The sequence below is a fragment of the Mastigoproctus giganteus genome, chromosome 6, assembly GCF_048544385.1.
Source record: "Mastigoproctus giganteus isolate SK-2022 chromosome 6, ASM4854438v1, whole genome shotgun sequence".
NCBI classification, from domain to species: domain Eukaryota; kingdom Metazoa; phylum Arthropoda; class Arachnida; order Uropygi; family Thelyphonidae; genus Mastigoproctus; species Mastigoproctus giganteus.
In genome coordinates, this window is record NC_143580.1 from 110,477,153 (window position 1) to 110,496,705 (window position 19,553).

General features: G+C 37.2%; 1 protein-coding gene across 1 annotated transcript in view; it reads left to right on the forward strand.

The window, feature by feature from the left end:
* Nacalpha (nascent polypeptide associated complex protein alpha subunit) overlaps nucleotides 1-19,553 on the forward strand; it is a 91,842-nt gene that overhangs the window by 52,530 nt on the left and 19,759 nt on the right. The window contains exon 3 of the mRNA XM_090375254.1: nucleotides 6,506-6,600. Within this exon, the coding sequence (XP_090231380.1) occupies nucleotides 6,506-6,600 (95 nt within the window). The remainder of the gene's footprint in view (nucleotides 1-6,505; nucleotides 6,601-19,553) is intronic.

Below are 19,553 nucleotides of genomic sequence, written 5' to 3' on the forward strand. Positions count from 1 at the left end.
GACTGCCTGGCTACCTCCAAGAGGTTAGTGGTGGGCAGTGTGGAGTCCCATCAGGACCCCTGCAGTGAAAAGCCAGATGACACAACCCAATACTACACTTCATAAATAAAATGGTCCCCATGGTCGAATTTAGAGTCGAATGGCACCCATGGTGCCATTCGACTCTAAACACACTTTACACTTTACTTCATAAATATATATACATTGAAACCTCCCTTTAATGGACAGCCATGGGGAACGAGAATTTGTTCGTTAGAGTGAAGTGTCCGCTAACAAGAAGTCTGAGGGAGAAAAAAAAAAGAAAGAAAGAAAAATCGTTAAACGTTTAATGTAAAATTAAATTAAAATATATACAGATTTTGAACAATATTTTTGTAAATAATATAGAATTGCATACACAAGAGATAAAGAAAAATCATCAAACGTTTAATGTAAAATTAAATTATATACAGATTTTGCACAATATTTTTGTAAATAATATACATACAATTGTGCTATGCATATTATGACTTTATCTTAAGAAAAATACATACAGTAATCACTTTTCTGCTGCACCTTCTTCCGGCTGATAATTTTGTTTTCAACATTTGTTTGAAGTGAAGAAACCATCGAAAGTCCTTCAGTGGCGAAAAACATTTTTAAATGATTGATTTGTATGAGCGCTTCTTCCATTTTCATTGGTGGCCCGTCGTTAATATGTTCTTCGACAGAATGACCTCCATCCATTTCTTCATCCTCATGAGGAACTTCTTGAACAATATCGATGATAATGTTGTTGATATCTAGAGCACCATCTTCTGTAGTGAGGTTCGAGTCTATATCTTTGTAGCCAGGGTCATTTGTAGCTGAAGTATCGTACATTATCAATAGATGTTGAAGTTCTTGTTCTTCTTGTTGCTCCACATTGCTGTTCACAACTTCAATTTTTGCGTTTGAGAAGCCAGACTTTACAAAACAGTTCATGACAGTTTGTTTTCTAATTGCGTTTACTGAAGAGGAAATCCATTGAATTGCATCTAGGATGCTGATTTTCTTTGCAAGGTCACTCACACATGTTACATCGTTCATGTTTGCATTGAGATGTCTTAAAACACGTTTTCTGTAGTGAAGTTTAAAATTTTTTATTATCCCTTGATCCAAGGGCCGACACTCTGCAGTTGTGTTTGGTGGCAGAAAAACGATTTGAATGTTGGACAATTCAATGTGCGGGTGAGATGCAGCATTATCCATGAAAAGAATAATTTTTCTATTTTGACGAATCATGTTTTGGTTAAAGTGAATTATCCATTCGCTCATGATATCTCGTGTCATCCATGCTTTTTTATTAGACTTCCAGTCAACATTCAAAATATTCAACTTTATGCCCTTGAAACAACGAGGATTTTGTGGTTTTCCTATAACAAGAGGTTATTCAAAGTCTCCCAGCATACTTGTAAACAATAGTACAGTCAAGCGTTCCTTAGAAATTTTTCCGTCCTGGCACTTTTCGTTTTTTAGACTCATTGTTTTTTCAGGAAGAACTTTAAAAAAACAACCCTGTTTCGTCACAGTTGTAAATATCCTTAGCTTCAAAATCACGACATAAATCTTCCAATTTGACGGTCCACTCAGTTACAACCCCAGCATCAACAGATCCACCTTCACCACTTACGGTTTTCCAAGAAATTTTATGCCGAGTTTTGAATTTGTCTAGCCATCCCACAGAAGCTTTGAACTCATTTACTCCCATAGATTTCGTAATCTCCAAAGCCTTTTCCCTAATAATAGGCCCATTAATGGAATTTTTTTAGCACGTGCGCGACAAAACCACTCATATGTAATATTGTCAATTTGAAGTCCAACAGTTTTCGGGAATGATTTTTGAACCTCATCATATCCATGTTGCCAAAATTGTTTGAGCAGTTCATTTTTTTTCTCTTTAGGATGTCGCTTACCTGCGTCTTCCCGATTTTGAATTTTGCAGCGAGATTGCGAACACTATTTTTTTACCGATCATACGCATTAATGAGTTCGACTTTATCTTTTAAAGTTAAATGTTTACGAGAAGACATTGTGCACTTCACATGACACTGAACAAAACTGAAAACTCAAAAGATGAAAGGCCGACCAAATCTCTCCCCCCCCGCACACACCGAATTCATCAGAAGTTTTACACATGCCTTAAAATTCTTGAAAAAGGGTTTAGAACCGCAATGTAAACCTTGATAAAATTCAGAGAATCGGAAATAGAAAATAAACACACGATTGAGGCAATACGTGGAAGAAAAGTTCCTAGACGAAGGGCTGTGAGCTCGCCCGCTGTCCGTTATGGGGAGATCAAATTAAGTGCTAATCTAAACGAAAGTGCATATATATATGTATGTATGTATGTATGTATGTATGTATGTACAGGCAACCCCCGTATAACATGATACTTCTACAACACGCTTTCACTCTAACACGATTGATAAATTGCGGAAATCCTCGTACAACACAGTACTTATATAACACAGAGAATTTCGGTAAATCTCGCATAACAGGGTATGCGAGATTTTGAGCGCTTTTGTCTGGGGAAAACCCTGCTATTATGTTGGATGTAATTTTTTAAAATTTCCACTCTTTTTGAATCCCCGCTGTTGATTCGCTAGTCAAAAAAAAATTATTGAGAAATTCCTGTATTTTATTTTGTTGGGAAATTCCCAAGTTACGTTCTGTGCTGTTGAACGTGTACTTGTTGAACTGGGCGCCTCCGTAGCCAGGTGAGCAGGAGCAGCAGTGCGTAGCACACGCTTCTTGATTAGACTGGGGTTCGAGCCCGTGACCACCAAATACGGAGGATGCGGAAAGGTCAGTAAATGACCACCGCATATCCTCGGGGCAATATGGCCTTAGTTTCTAATGCTCCTAAAAACCAAGTAACACACAAACAAACAAACTTGTTGAACTTGTGGAAAAATCTAAATTTCAAAGTTTTATTACTATTGGATAGCACACCAGGCCATCCAAAAGATTTAAATCATCCAAACGTTGAAGTTATCTTCCTACCGCCACAGTTGTACTGGGTTAATACAACTTCTTTCATTCAGCCGTTAGATCAAGGCATTATATCCACCTTTAAATTATATCCACTGAGTCCATCAGAACATCGTTATAATGGATTTTGGAAAAAATTGATTCCGAATCTATTGAAGTAATGGAGGCACGGAAACATTTCTCAATTGTGTACTGTATCAGAATCATAGCTTTATCGCTGAAAGAAGTAAAACCGTCTATGTTAAATGCATGTGGGAAAATGTATATGACCAGAGTCATTCATTCAGGAAATATGGTCGAGACAGCAGAAAACGGAATCGGTGTGATAATAGAACTTGCTACGTCGGTAGGAGGGGAAGTTTTTGCTGATGTGACTACTGAAGCCCTTGTGGGTAGCACAGTTAATAGAATTTCCCTCCTCCCCAATGGCTGGAAAAGACCAGAGTTCGAATGCTGTCGATGAAGGGGGGAATTTTTATGGGTCTTTTTTCACGACATGGCAGAGTTAGTCGGACGAGAGTAGCATGGTTTTGCTCCCAGAAACTTGATTTTTTCATCCATCAAAACAGAAAATCAATCTTAGGACACACAATTTTTAGACAATATACACAGAGTAACATGGCCTTAGTTGCCGGTGCTCCTAAAAAAATTTAAAAAAATATGATTGTTGAAGACGTTCAAGTATTACTGGTAGAAAAAAAACAGCTGGCGTAGCGGATTTGGTGCAAATGGCATCGGAGGTAAAATCAAATCAATTCAGATGAAAATTCTGAACTTCCAAATTTTACACTAAAAAGCATGGGAAAGGCATAAAGTTAGCCGAGCAATTAGAATCTTATTTTTTGAATGAAAGGAGCCCAAAGTTCAAAAGGGAGCTTCAAAAATGCTTAGTTCCATACGATGAAATTCACAAAGATTTATCAAGCAAAAGCAAACAAATCAGATTACTGATTTTTTAAAGAGCAGAAGATACACGAAATCTAGAATGGTGTATTTTTATTAGCTTTTGGAACATAACCCTCCATCCTTTTTGTACTTTTTCTTACTCCCATATGACATGGTTTCGCACAACATGACATTTTACAGGAACCTAATAACTGTAAATATACAGGTAGCTGAGGGTTACCTGTATATTCATAAATATATATACATATATAGCATTAACATTAGTAGAGGCATATGATGCAAGAAAGCAAGCATATGCAGCATTTGGGAAAAAAAAAAAAAAACGCTCCCATTTCACCACTCCATTCGTTCCAAATACCTGTCCAGCTCAGCCTTAAATTTATTTAGGCTATCAACTTCCACTTTATATATATATATATATATATATATATATATACATACATACATACATACATATATATATATATATATATATATACACACATACATACATACATACATACATACATACATACATATATATATATATATATAGCGGATTCTGGTTATTTGGGCCACTGGTTAATCGGGGCAGCCGTTTATTTGGGGCAAATCTTAAAAACCAGAAACACATTGAGAAAATAGCCAGGGTTTACTTCGCTTAATTGGGACAGCATGCCGTTTAATCGGGGCAGGAGACCGCAGTACTGGAGATTACCCTACGATTGTCTCCGACGGTACCACTTGGTTCGGTCGAAATTCTGCAGGTCACAACCATAAAACAATAAAAAAAAATAGCAGTCACCTGTTTATTGGGCTTTTCTGTTAGTGAAATCTATCATAAACGGACAGTAAACTCGATCTTACTGAATTTGCGATAACACTGACAGCTGGAATTCTGTGGGTTATTATGGTGAAATGTGTTTACACTTCCATGAAATCTTCAATCATATAAAAAAATTAATTTTCAGATCTTCTCTTCATTACTATTTTTAAAGCTTTGTAACTTGTTACTCCGTTCTTACTTGTGCGTTTTGTGTTACTTGCAATTTGTGTGCCGTGTTCTTTGTTATTGATTGCTTATCTTTTTACTGTTTTAAATTTTAACCCCCATCCGCAAATGTCAGTGAATAGAAATGTCAACTAGTTCGTATGTACATATTACAGTACATATTAATTATTCCGATTATCACGTATAATTTAATTTTTTAATTGGTAAAGTAATAAAGGGTAAATTTGTGCTTAATATATCTTTGCTTTTATAGCCTGTGGATAATATTCCTCCTATCTTTGCTAATTAGAATCACTGTTTAATAGAATTAAAATTCAATTCACAAACGTGATCACAATGATCGGCGCTTACTGCACATCGTATAGTGAACGGTGCTTTACTATGGTGACTCCATCGTAACGGTATTTGATTGTACAGTGAACCAATTGTAAAGGGGGGGGGTACATTGTATTTTTAACTATTTATGTGAAACTTCGGATAATTGGGGCAGCCGCTTAATCGGGTAAAAATGCACTAGTCCCAATGTGTCCCAAATAACCGGAATGGACTGTATATATATATATATATATATATATATATATATATATATATAGGCCTTGCCACTGAAATCCTTGGAAATTAGGTGGCAGAACTTGCTAGAGTACTTAAATAATTACTGGATGCCTGACCTGCCTCCTCATGGCAAAGTGTGGGCAACAGTGGGTCTCGATAGGGGCCCAATGGCTAAATGGTCAGAGAAAAACAGAACATAACACTACACAACAAACCACTCCCCACACACACTTTTTAAATCTCTGGCTTCCACAGAGGTTTGTGTCACACGTACAAAGAATACAATGCGGAGATGAGGGAAACCCCTGGTGCCATCTGACAACTAACACACTTTACACTAACACATTTTACGCTTCATAAAACAACACACTACTCACACTTCTGGCTTTCAAAGAGTACCATTTTACTGCACAGAGTATACAGCGCAGCTGTTTGAAACCACCGTTGGCACCCCAACCCAAACGCTATGCCACTATTATGAACTATACCAGAACTAGGAACTGTAAATTCAAATTACAGTTAACTAATAAATATCAATATCAATCAAATTAAAGTGGAAAAGGTTTAGACTAGATTGTAGGAAGTTTCTTTTACCTACTGAGTTGTTGGTTACTGGAACAAGTTGCTTCCACAGCTAGTTGAGGCTGACAGTTTGAAGAAATTCAGTGGTCAACTGGATAGTCATCTCTGCGAGGAGCGAAGTGCATAATTCGTATCTTCTTATCTACTTTTTTTTGGCTGGTACGATAAAAACTTGTGGCTTCCTTGTGCCCATTGGCTAAAACTAATACCGATGTGCTAATCTTGCTGTGTTTGTGAAATGCATATGTTGCCAGCTTATTTATGTGTTTTATGAATTTTAGTAAGGGTTTTTGTTGCACATCAGATGGATAATAGCATATTCTGTTTGAAAAATTGTAATTCCTATTCAGTGTATTAATCCATTATGTAGAATAATATATGAATGTTGATTGCAATTTTAATCATGTTATATGTATTAATAGAAATGTATTATTATATAAATTATGTATATATTTCTTAAAGCTCACAGGTCTGACACAGAATCCGAAAGTGATGATACAACACCAGAACTGGAAGATCCTGAAGGTTCCCCTGCACAAACCAGTGGCCAAAGCCAGGTAATATCCAAAAATATAAATAAATAATAATTTGTATGAATGCATACAAGTTAGTGCAATTGCATTATTTCTGTATGTAGCCAACTACTGAAGTAGTTATAAATTGGCATTATTAAGTATTTCTCATATTGTGAATAGCATTAGCAGAGGCATATGATGCAAGAAAGCAAGCTTATTCAGCATCAGCCAAAAAAAAAAAAAAAAAAAAACACCACTCCCATTTCACCCTTCCGTTCGCTCGAAATACCTGTCCAGTTGAGCCTTAAATTTGTTTAGGCTATCAACTTCAACAACAAGTGATGGAAGTCGGTTCCACCAACCAACCACCCGCTGGCCAAAGGCAAATTTCCGCACATCTATCCGACATCCGTCCTTCCTCAATTTGAATTTATGCCCTCTGAGCTGATTATTCTGAGCAAGATGAAGAATCCCATTGGCATTGAGCATGCTCAAACCATTCAAAGCCTTATACACCTCTATCAGATCACCTCGCCGGTGCCTAGTCTCCAGACTCTGTAATTTGCAAAACTTAAGCCTTTCTTTGTAAGAGCAACTCTTTGTTCCATTCACTAATCTTGTTGCCCTTCTCTGTACCCGTTCCAGCAGCTCTACATCCTTCTTGAAATGAGGCCTCCAGACCTGTATACAGTACTCAAGATGTGGCCTAACCATTGCCTTATACAAGGGAATAATCACCTCCTTATCCCTGCTAGAAAAATTCCTGTATATCATTCCTGAATACCTTTACAAGTTATCATAATATTTCACTACGTCAAATAAGTAGCGCTTCAACATAGGAGAAGTCTGTTGTTACTTATTCTCAGCGGATACCATCACCCATACGGCACTGTTTCGAGCTTATTGGCTCCTCATCAATATGAGTATATCTCATATTGTGAACAATATGAGATATACTTAATGATGCCAATTTATAACTACTTAAGTAGTTGGCTATTTAATGGGGAAATTACAATTCATATTTCATATTATATTGGGTTATATACTTTTGACATCAGTGCCCCTCAACATCGTTACCTGTATGTGGTGAGGGGACATCCCAGTGATGCTGCTGGTCCTCCAGATTGGATCACTGGGATCCAGCGCCCACAGCCTAGGTTCCAGGCTACCATCATAGGAATTTGGCATCTTTGCAACTCATGGAAATTCAGAAAGAGGGATCCTGGTGGTTTAGGGGGTTCAGCTTCAACACCATTTTGGCCTCTGCTTTGAGTGGTTCTGGATGGCTTGGTCAGGATCAGTCAGCTAGTGGGCTTGCCTGCAAGAATCAACCATGTCAATACCATGTCCCTACTCTCATGGTCCAAGGGACTGGATTCAGGCTGGCGGCTGTGCAGGTATAGTGTCTGTGTAGCCCTGATGTCCCACTCCTGAGTGCATTTATTGTGTACCAAGGTAGTGGGCATTTATTTTTGGCCTTGTGGTGGGTGGGGAGTCCAGGTGCTGAAGAAAAAAAATACCCATGAATTCAGATAAAGTTATCCGAAAAATTATCCCTATTTAGGGATTACGTTATTATCCCTATCCAAAAAATTAGAAGATGACCCTGTTGATGTTACTTCAGCAAAATGGCAGAAACTCTTCAGTGAAAAGACAAGAAAGCGAAACAGTATCGGATCTATTTGCCCACATCTATTGGGTGAATGTCTATCGCTTAATAACTCATCCTGAGGTGTCATCATTGAATGGGATGTCATGGAAATGACAGAAGAGGGATTCTGTTGTGAATTAAAACCCCAAGGAGAGACATCTGTGAAATGAACTTCATGCATAGGGATGGGAAACTGTTCCAACTAGAAACATCATCTTAACATTTAGTTCACCAACATTTTTTAATGAGATCAAAGTGGGTTACATTAGCTGTCGGGTGTGTCCATATGTACCAAATCCTTTAAGGTATTTTATAAAGTGCCAGAAATATGGACACTCGCAAATAATCTGTTGTGAAGCCCTTGCATGTACTTGATGTGCTGCAAAGGACCACAAAACTACAGCATGTTCAGCCACAAAACCCACTTGTATTAACTGCCAAGAAGACCATCCTGCATACTCACGAGCATGCCAGAGTTGGAAGTAAAACAAATACAGTGACTTAAGGCTGAGCTGAACATATTGTATCAGAAGGTAAGTAAAGCAGTGAAACCTAATGCAAATAAACCAACCAACTCAGACGGTAGCAGGGAGACGTTACCGTACGATGCAAGAAAGCAAGGTTATGCAGCATCAGCTAGAAAAAAAAAAAAAAAAAAAACACTCCCATTTCACCCCTCTGTTCATTCCAAATGCCTGTCTAGCTCAGCCTTAAATTTATTTAGGCTATCAACTTCCACAACAAAAGATGGAAGTCTGTTCCACCAATCAACTACCCGCTGGCTAAAGGCAAACTTTTGCACATCTATCCTACAGCTGTCTTTCCTCAATTTGAATTTATGCCCTCTCAGGTGATTATTCTGAGAGGTACCTCCATAGCCAGGTGGGAAGGAGCAGCAGTGCATAGCACACGCTTCTTGATTAGACGGGGGTTCGAGCTCGTCACCACCAAATACGGAGGATGTGGAAAGGTCAGGGAATGACCACCGCATATCCCGGAGCAATATGGCCTTAGTTGTTAATGCTCCTAAAAACCAAATAACAAACATTATTCTGAGCAAGAGGAAGAATCCCATGAACATTGAGCATGCTCAAATCATTCAAGGCTTTATACACCTCAATCAGATCACTTCGCAGGTGCCTAGTCTCCAGACACTATAATCTGCAAAACTTAAGCCTTTCTTCCATTCACTAATCTTGTTGCTCTTCTCTGTACTCATTCCAACAGCTCTACATCCTTCTTAAAATGAGGCCTCCAGACTTGTGTACAGTACTCAAGGTACCTAACCATTGCTTTATACAAGGGGATAATCACCTCCTTATCCCTGCTAGAAAAGTTCCTGTATATCATTGACAAGACACTATGAGCTACTCGTGCAGACTGTGGGCACTGCTCAGAAAACGTCATATCTGCCTGCACAGTTACCCCCAGGTCCTTATCATTCTCTACTACTGTCAGTGTAGTACCACAGAGTTGATACGTTACTCTGGGATTACTTGTTCCCATATATTGTACTTTACATTTGTGTTTTACTATGCTCCCTTGTGTGGTGCCTTTATTCCATTTCTCTGGCAGTGGGGGGGAGATGGGTCTCCATCTTCCCACTCTCTGATGGGGCCGGCCCCCACTGACTTTTCTGAGGATGCCTTCCCTATAGTCCCCATATTTCTGCTTGTCCCTCCAGTCTTCAGTCTCCTCCACTACTCTAACTAAACTAGTAGCCAAGTTTGTCAAATGTAGATAAAAAGTTAATTTTTATCCCCATTTTGACCTACTTGGCGAAGAAAGTGAGAAATTATGTAGGTATGATTGCCAGGATCAGTCGATCAGACTGGGGGCTCAAAAGAAAGAAAGACTCTGTCAATCATATACCATGCAATGTTCCTACCTGTTGTTATCTATGGAGCCGGTGCGTGGTTCGCCTGCTCGGCCATAGTAAGAAATAGGAATAAATTAGAATCAATACAAAGGACAATACTTCTCACCATTACCAGAGCATGTCTCACAGTGAGCACACCTGTGCTACAGTTGCTGGCTGGAGCTCTCCCACATTATCTGGAAGTAGCCAAAAGAGGCTTGTATTGTAGACTTAAAAAGGGCATACCCACAGAATTTCTGGGGATAGCCCTTGATACAGCCAGCACCTTCAATGCTGAAAGAAAAAAAATAGCCACAAAGCTTCATGAGCTATGGCTAACAAAATGGAAGCAGGAAACCAGAGGTCTAGTTACCAAAAGGTTTCTGCCAGGGGTGGCAATGGTCAGCCCAAAGCTGCCTAAGTGGTATGCTCCTGGACTTTTTACAACATTCATATTGACAGGTCACGGCTCCCTAAAGGCAAAACTAGCCTCTTTAGGGTTGACTGATGACCCAGATTACACCTGTGGTGAGAGTGAAGACTGGGCACACATTCTATATGAATGTATAATTATGACATCCCCAGAACACAGCTAATAGCACAGATTGGCCACCTTCCAAGGGGAGAAGAACATCTATTCATTATAGAAGAGGAAAATTATAAAGCCTTTACAACCTTCACACAGAAAGTATTTGAAAAGAACTATCCAAAGAATGGCAGTTCAGCCTCCCCCCCCCAGCAATTAAATAATAATCAATAGTTAAAATTGCCCACGTCTTCCACCACACCCCAGACAATGACCTAATAACTGTCAGGACAGCAGTATTTTATGCCCTGACATGACAAAACCGGATTGACCTGGGTACCCCCTAGGACTATCCTGCCATGTGTAGGAACCTGGGTCTCCAAACCAAATAAGTAACTATGTGGGGGAGGGAGATGTATAGGCAGCCAGGGAAGCAGATTAGCTGAAAAATATCAGTAAGCTGGTAGCAAGGTGATACAATGTAGAATGAAAGACAGAATGAATAGGCTGGTCACTGAGTGAAAGAGTGAATTAGGAATTATGGTAAAATCGAATAAATGTCAGTTTTGGTGAAAGAAAGACAGACCCAGCACAAGGGAAAGAGCGTGAATGAGTGGAAGAGCAAATGTAATTGGCTGAAAGAATACAAAGTTAATAATAACTATTAACAAACATTTACTAACAACACTATGACTGCATTCTCCCCTGGCCTGCAAAAAACTTGCGGCTAGGCCTGCACCACAACTGAAGAATAATAGAGTTGCCCAGAGAGTACAGTGCAGAAAGCAAGAGTCGAACAAATGAAATGAAAGCCAGAAGAATGAATGAGAGTGTAAGTGTGTGAGAAAAAGAACACAAACCATAAATGTTAGTTAAGTTCACACTAACCCCAGTTTTAAACTTTAATATTCTTTCTTATTTAGCTTAATTATTAAGTATTGGTATTTAAATTACATTACACACCATTGCATCCCCCCCTGATGTGTGAGAAAGAGATGAATGGGTGAGTGAAAAAATGAAAAAATATATATAACCTAACAGGAAAAATAAATTATTATAAACTATAAGAAAAGAAAACCCTTTAAGACCCCATCCTCAAGCAGGGGAGGGAGGAAACTGCTCTGTGTCTCCTCCTCTATACTTTGCCTGGTGGGGCTCGTCCCCGCTGACCTCTTTGCGGATGCCTACTCTATCGTCTACCTGTTTCCCGCCCCACTCTAACTAAACCGACTGAGTACGCCCCTAACAATGCTGCCAAATTTTAATCAGTGTCAAAAAATTCAACCACTTTCTCGTAACCCTATTTTGGCCTTTCCAAATTCTAGTGTTCAACCTCCCCTTTCCACTGAAATCCTTGGAAAATAGGTGGTGGGACCTGCCAGAGTACTTAAATAATCTACTGGGTGCATGTCCTGCCTCCTGGCAAAGTGTGGGCCCCAAAAGTGGCCCAATGCCTAATTGGTCAGAGAAACAACAGAACATAACACTACACAACAAACCACTCCCCACACACTTTCTAAATCTCTGGTCTCCACAGAGTTCTGTGTCACTTACAAAGAATACAACGTGGAGATGGGGGAAACCCCTGGTGCCGTCAGACAACTATCACACTTTACTCTAACTAAATCGACCAAGTACGCCTCATACTTAATGTTGCACATTTAGCCAAAGCCAAAAATTTTATCTCAACTTTGCTTAAATTCCATTTTGGTCTTTTCTGACTTCAGCATTCAACCCCATTTTTTTTAAGGCCCTTGCCACTGAAATTAGCATTAGCATTAGTAGAGGCATTTGATGCAAGAAAGCAAGCTTATGCAGCATCAGCCAAAAAAAAAAAAAAAAAAAAAAACCCACTTCCACTTCACCCCTCTGTTCGTTCAAAATACCTGTCCAGCTGAGCCTTAAACTTATTTAGGCTATCAACCTCCACCACAAGGGATGGAAGTCTGTTCCACCAACCAACCACCAGCTGGGTGGTTGGTTGGCGAAATCTTCGGAAACTAGGTGGTAGTGCCTGCCAGAGTACCAAAATAAACTATCTATTGGGTGTACCTGACCTGCCTCCTTTTGGCTAAGCGTGGGCAATGGTGGGTCCAACGGGTGAATGGTTAGAGAAACAACAGAACATAACCATATCCCACACACTTTTAAATCTTTGGCCTCCACAGAGTACACAACACGGAGATGGGGGAATCCTCTGGTGCCGCCAGACAGCTAACATATTTTACACATTACCTAAAAAAAAATATGGATATCACATGGAGAAGGAGGCATAAGATGATTGTCTTGGAACTCTTTCCTGAGGAAGAAATGGACACATAACAGCATCTGTACTTCCCCAAAAAAGATAATATTTGAAGATTATCTTTGTAAATGGCATTTGCAATTGGATAAGAAAAACAAATAAATTGGATTGGTTTTGGACAACTGCCCAGCTCATCCAAAGTTGATTTTGAAAAAGATTGAATTAGTTTTTCTACCTTCAAATAGCACATCACTGATTCAACTTCTCCACCAGGCAATAATAAAAACCTTTAAGACCTTTTATAGATCAGATATGAGGCGAAGGATCATCCAGTCTATAGATGATGGTTTTTGAACATCATCTGATATCGCAAAGCAGATAACTTTTCTAGATACACTTCATGACAGTGAGTGCCTGGAAAGAAGTTTCTGAAACCTGCATTAGGTTTCAAAATACAGTCGAACTTCCCTATAACGAATTCTATAAATCCAGCGAAAAAATTCGTTATAGAGAAATTTCGTTATACAGAGAATATCTTTTTTATTAGAAATTGTTATTTAATTAGAAAATGAAAATGAATCTACATTTATTTTTAATGTATTTTATTTCAAAAACACTTATTTAAATTACGCTTACACAATTTTCGCCAGTAAGTATCACAAATTAAAAAAAATCCGTAATTTTCGTTTGCACAGTACAATTAAAAAATGTCTGATTCTCAAAGAAAACCTCACATTTGTTCGGAGCATTAAAAACATTATCAGGAACATTTTCACAAAACTGTAGACCCATACGAACCGTTTTAAAAGCGTTAATCATTTCTTCACGAGTTGGCTTTTCTACGGGTTGTTCTGATGTGTCTTCAGCGTCATCGTTAATTTCTTCGTGATCATGGTCGTGTCTAACACTGTTCAGCAGTATTTCATCTTCATTTGGATGTTCTGTTGTAGTCAGGTCTTGATCTACATAAACATAACTATCCAGTGTTATTTCATTTTCGATGTTTCCGGACGATTCTAATATTTTCCAAAAGTTTTTCAGTTGTGAAAGGGGCAGTTCATCTTGTTCATCCAGTTGATGTTCGACTTCTGCATTCGATGCCAATCCCGCTTTCGAAAAACAATTTTGAATAGTGTATTCAGTGACATCGTTTGTCCAAACTTTTGCCAGTTCAGAGATGCAATCTCTAAGGTTAATTGTAACTTCCAAGTTTCTATTTTCTCATAACGCATTGACAATCTTCATTATTATTCTCTTTCGATAATGAAATTTAAAATTTTTAATTATGCCTTGGTCCATTGGCTGGAGTTTTGACGTCACGTTTGGTGGTAAAAACAATAACTTCACACTTTTAAGTTTGGCAGAAATACTGGCAGGATGTGCTGGACAGTTGTCAGTTACCAACACGATTTTCCTTTTTTCTTTTGTTATACGCTTGTCTAGTTTTAATATCCAGTCTTCAAAGATATCACTGGTCATCCATGCTTTTTTATTAAAGGTGTAGTCAACTTCCAAAGATTGTGCCTCTAAAACATCTTGGGTTTTTTGATTTTCCGATTACTAAAAGTCTTAATTTTTCACTTCCTGTCATATTTGCTCCAACTAGCACAGTGATTCTTTCTTTGCTTTGTTTTCCGCCAAAACATTTATCATCTTTAAAAGCAAGAGTTCTATTCGGTAAACATTTAAAGAATAAACCCATTTCGTTAGCATTAAAAACATCCTTAGGTTCATATTCTTCCAAAATCTTCTTTAAGGTATTGTTCCTCCAACTGTTGCAATCTTCTTCACTTACATTAACACTTTCTCCACAAATAACCTTTTCCACAATTCTGTGGCGCTTCTTAAATTTATCTAGCCACCCAGTGCTCGCATTAAATTCTGTATGTCCCAGGGACTGTGCAAATTTCAGAGCTTGTTGCTTAATTATTGGACCCGATATTGGTATATTCTTTTCACGTATCATTTGCACCCATTTTAGAACAGCTTTATCAACATCTTCGTATATACACAACTTAATTCGCTTCTTGTCTGCTGCTCCTTCAATTGCATTTAAAATTGATTCTCGATTTTTTAAAATCGTAGATAAGCTGCTTGCAGGTATGCCATATTTCTCCGCAATATCTTTTTTCTTAAAACTCTGGTCAATATCATGAAGAATCTTTACTTTATCATTAATACTTAAACATTTTCTCTTCGACATTTTTTCCCCAAATGTAAAAATCACTGGACTGTAGCTCTTGCCGATACATACACCGCAAACTTCGCTGCGCTGGCCATATAGTGAATTGTTAGTACAGGTACCGCCTACTCAATGACGTTTCTTTGCCAATTCAACAGTATCACGTGACTTTTCCTATCAATCACTTTGAAGAAATATACGACTTTCATTCATATATAAAATTTACGGTTAATGTATGCTGTATGTTACTTTTCAAAAAAAAAAAAAAAAATACAAGAGCATATAGCCTATGTGATTGATGACAAATTGCTCTAAAAGAACTAAATAAAAAAAAATTTTTTTTTCATGAAAACCATCTACTAGGAGTCCAGTTAGATGAGAACGGACATATCATATAATGATTGACAGAAAGGTCACGTGGTACGGTTGAGGTGAGAAGCGAATGTCACTCAGTAGGCGTTCGTTACTAAAAATCGACTATGGCATCATTCTATGTATTGCCGCCGCAGCACGCTAAAGGCTTACCGCAGCGAATTTCGTTTTCCCCTGAGCCAACATCAATTTACAAATCTATCCTATTTATTGTAAAGTTCATGACCACTTTTAAGAAAACCCATTTGGTTTTATAACTGTAACAAAAATGAAACAAAGACCTTCCTACGGGCGTCAATGACCACAAGTATTCACTAAAAGAATGATTAATTCCAGATGCTAATGCGTAATTTCGGAGGGAAGGAGGTCGTATATTTTTAAAAATTCGTTATAGAGAGACTAACACTTCGCTATATGGGGTTAATTTTACATGTAATTTCGTTTCAAGGTGCAATGTTTTGCGAAAAAATTCGTAATATAGAGAAATTCGTTAAATAGAAGTTCGTAATAGAGAAGTTCCACTGTATGTTATTTAATTATTCATGATGGGGTCAACTAAGTCACGATACTGATCACGTTGAAAAGTCTGAAGACATGGGTGAACATACAGTAGACTCGATTTTCCGAGATAGATGGTAAAAAACAAATCCAGGATAATCGATTTCCCGGTTAATCCAAAAATACAACAGTCCCCGACATACGTAAGAGATACATTCCAGGACTTCTTACTTCGTTGAGTTTTACGTAACTCGGGAATGACTAATAACATACTGCTACTATATTATTATTGACAAATCTGAATTCCGTGCAATACTTGTTAATATTTGGCCGTTTTCGTACATCCTTATTAGTTTAATTTTCTGATCCAAATCGATGGCTTTCCTTTTGTTGATAGATTTACTAGTAGCACTGTCACTTTTTCTTAGTTGGCACCATGATAACGGTCAAAATGAAATTTTCTGAAAAGAACTTCATATGGTTAACTTCACACATTATTATTAGCTTACGCCAACTCACATTTTACTAAAGCACATTTTTGGAGGTCACTGCCATTAAACAATTTGCACCTTCCAAGTTACTGGGCTTTTCTGTTCTTGCATCTAATTATAAACGGGTAGTAAACTCGATCTTATTGCATTTGCAATAATACTGATAACTGGAATTGTGTGGTTTTTTACGTTATTATGGTGAAATATGTTCCCTTCACTGAAATCTTCAGTCATATAAAAAAAAAAAAACCATAAATAAATTGTAAGAATCTTTTTCTTTCCTATTTTTTTGCTTGTTACTCCATATCTCACTTGTAGTTTGTGCGTGCCGTGATCGTCATTATTGATTGCTTATTTTATTTATTTTAAATTTTACAATCCTTAAAAAAAAAAAAAAAAAAAAAAAAATTGAGTGAAAAAAAATTTACGCAAAACTGTAGTTGCGTAAGTTGGGGACTTATTGTATCGAAAAGTGTTCAGCAACCTACGTAAAAAATATGGCGATAGATAAAAATCGAAAAAACTTACTCACATGTCCAATACTGTGTTTCCCTTTATTTTTTGCGATGTCGATTTTAAGTCTAATAGCTTTCCTATATTTTTTTATGATGTCGATTTTAAATCTAATATCTTCCTTTTATTTTTTACGATGTTGCGTATGGTTTGGTAACTAACATTATAATGGTTCCTTTGAGATTTAACAGATGCACCATTTTCAAACTTTTGAATAATTTCGTTTTTGTTTAACTGAAAACTCCAACTCTTTTGGGTTTACCCATCATTTTCACGATTTCTAAACAAAAAAAATTTCCAACATCCCTGACATAAATAACAAATCAAAATTTGGCCTTTAGTGCTGCTGCAACGGCACACAACAATCGACGCAACACACACTAAAACAAACTAAACATTTGGTCTCCTTTTTTTTTTTGAGCGACGTGTGTGAAGAGAGCGTGGATTGCAAGATCCCTGGTACACTAATTTCCCAGTGATGACTTATAATGTTGCTTGTCGCTTATTTGTGACTTGCAAAATATCTGTTTATACCTATTTTAGTTATTACTTTAATTTTTTGATTTCTGGTTGTTTTTTTTTTTTTTTTTTTTTTCATTTGGAGTCTTGAAGTGTCCCGGTTAATCTGATCCTGGTTAATCGAGAGTCTGCTGTAATTGGTGATCTATAAGTTACTACAGTTTTAACAGATGAAGTCTGTTACTGATAATTTTGCCAAGGAGATGAGAGGAGAACGAAGGCGAACCTGAATGAATTCCAGTTACAAAATGGCAAACATGAAGCTATAGCCATCCTGAGGATGCTCCTTTGAGTTTAGCAGAAGATCCACTCATTCCATGAACGTGAATACGATATCTGATTCTTCTGGATTTCTAGCTATATTGGGATTAGGGGAAATGATTTTTCTGATACTGCAGCTAGATCAGCAATTCCCAACCAATAATTGCCACCTGTTAGTCCGCTATACAGACTACAGGCAAATAATACAAAAAAAAGTACACTTCCAGTGACAGGATTCATGGAATAGGCAAACTACAAATGAATTACGTCAGATAAATCCTACAATTGAACTGTGGCAGTCTAGTCTGCACAGGAATCAAAAAGAGGAAGTTGTTCTTGCTCAGACCCGCATAGGACACATTTGTATTTGCTGATGAATGATGACCCTCCTATGTATGATCCTGTGACAGAGTTAAATCTATCAGACATATTTTATTCGAGTGCCCAGATTTTATTGACATCTTTTGCTGCTTTTAACTATCTGACTGAGCCTTTATACACTCAGCCAGATTTTTATCTGACAATGACTTGTCAGTTGTTTGTAATTTTATTAATTTATATACATATAAAAAATAAGGCATCATTTTTATACCTATATTTACATAACATTTTGACCAGGTAACTTCTTTAAATTTGCTGTAACCTTGTCTTGGTGCATAACAGCTCTTGTTGCTAATGTACCAATAAAACCATGTTGTACCATACCACATCACACCATTTGATATCATTGCATTGTAAAATACATAGCACATTACAGTCAGTTCTACTATAATGCGCATTTTGACAACACAACTGATATATTAGGGAACAATGCCGAGTATAACGCGATTTTCACGTTGGCTCATGTGCAATTTTATCTGCAAATGCAAAACCAGGTGAATGGAAAACCCATCACCAACCTGCACAGCAATACATACAAGTTTATGAAGCTTAAAAAATGTAAAATGTGCGAGAGCTATATTTTGCATTTACTGTAGTTGTATTGGTCAGAGACACACAGTCATTCGCTGTATTCAGAAAATAACAGGTGATATTGTAGGCAGACTCATATTTTCAGGCGCTCACATTTTTCTGTTCGAACAGAAATTTAATGAGGCGGGATAGCGTGAGTGGAGGAGCACATTACTGGAGGTCACTACCATAAAACAATAAAACTAATTTGTGGAGTTTCCAGTTAGTGGAATCTAATTTTAAACGGGTAGTAAACTCGATCTTATTGCATTTGCGATAATGCCGATAGCTGGAATTCTGTGGGTTTTTACGTTATTATGGTGAAATGTGTTTCCCCTTCCATGAAATATTCAATCATATAAAAAAAAAAATAATAAATTTTCAGAATCTTCTCTTCATTTCTATTTGTAATGCATGAAATTGTTACTGTGTATCTCACTTGTGCATGCCATTACTGTTTTTAATTTTACAATCCAAAAAAAAAAGTCAGTGAACAGAAATATCAATTAGTATGTATATATTATTACAGTGCTATATTTACTGTTATTTTTAATGTGTTTCCATTTCCTGTGTTAGCATTTTTATTGGTTTCTAACTTTTTTTAGTGTTTTACTTACTGCACTGAACTTTTTTTTTTTTTTTGAGTGCTCTGCCCCTATCTATCCCTATTTTTTCCATAAGCCCTGTTGTTTTTAATCTGCAAAATACCATAACGCATTATAGCACAACTGACTATTCACTATATGGAAGAAACAAATTTATTTTTCAGAAATTATAAAAGCTTCTGATTTATACCTGATAACTTTTCCATTTTTGTGGAAAATTTATTTTTTGGATAAAAAAGTAATTGTAAGACATACCCCTTCCTAGTTTTTAATCAAATTTGTGTTATGTTTCTGAAATGTAGAAATATGGAATTTATTGTTTT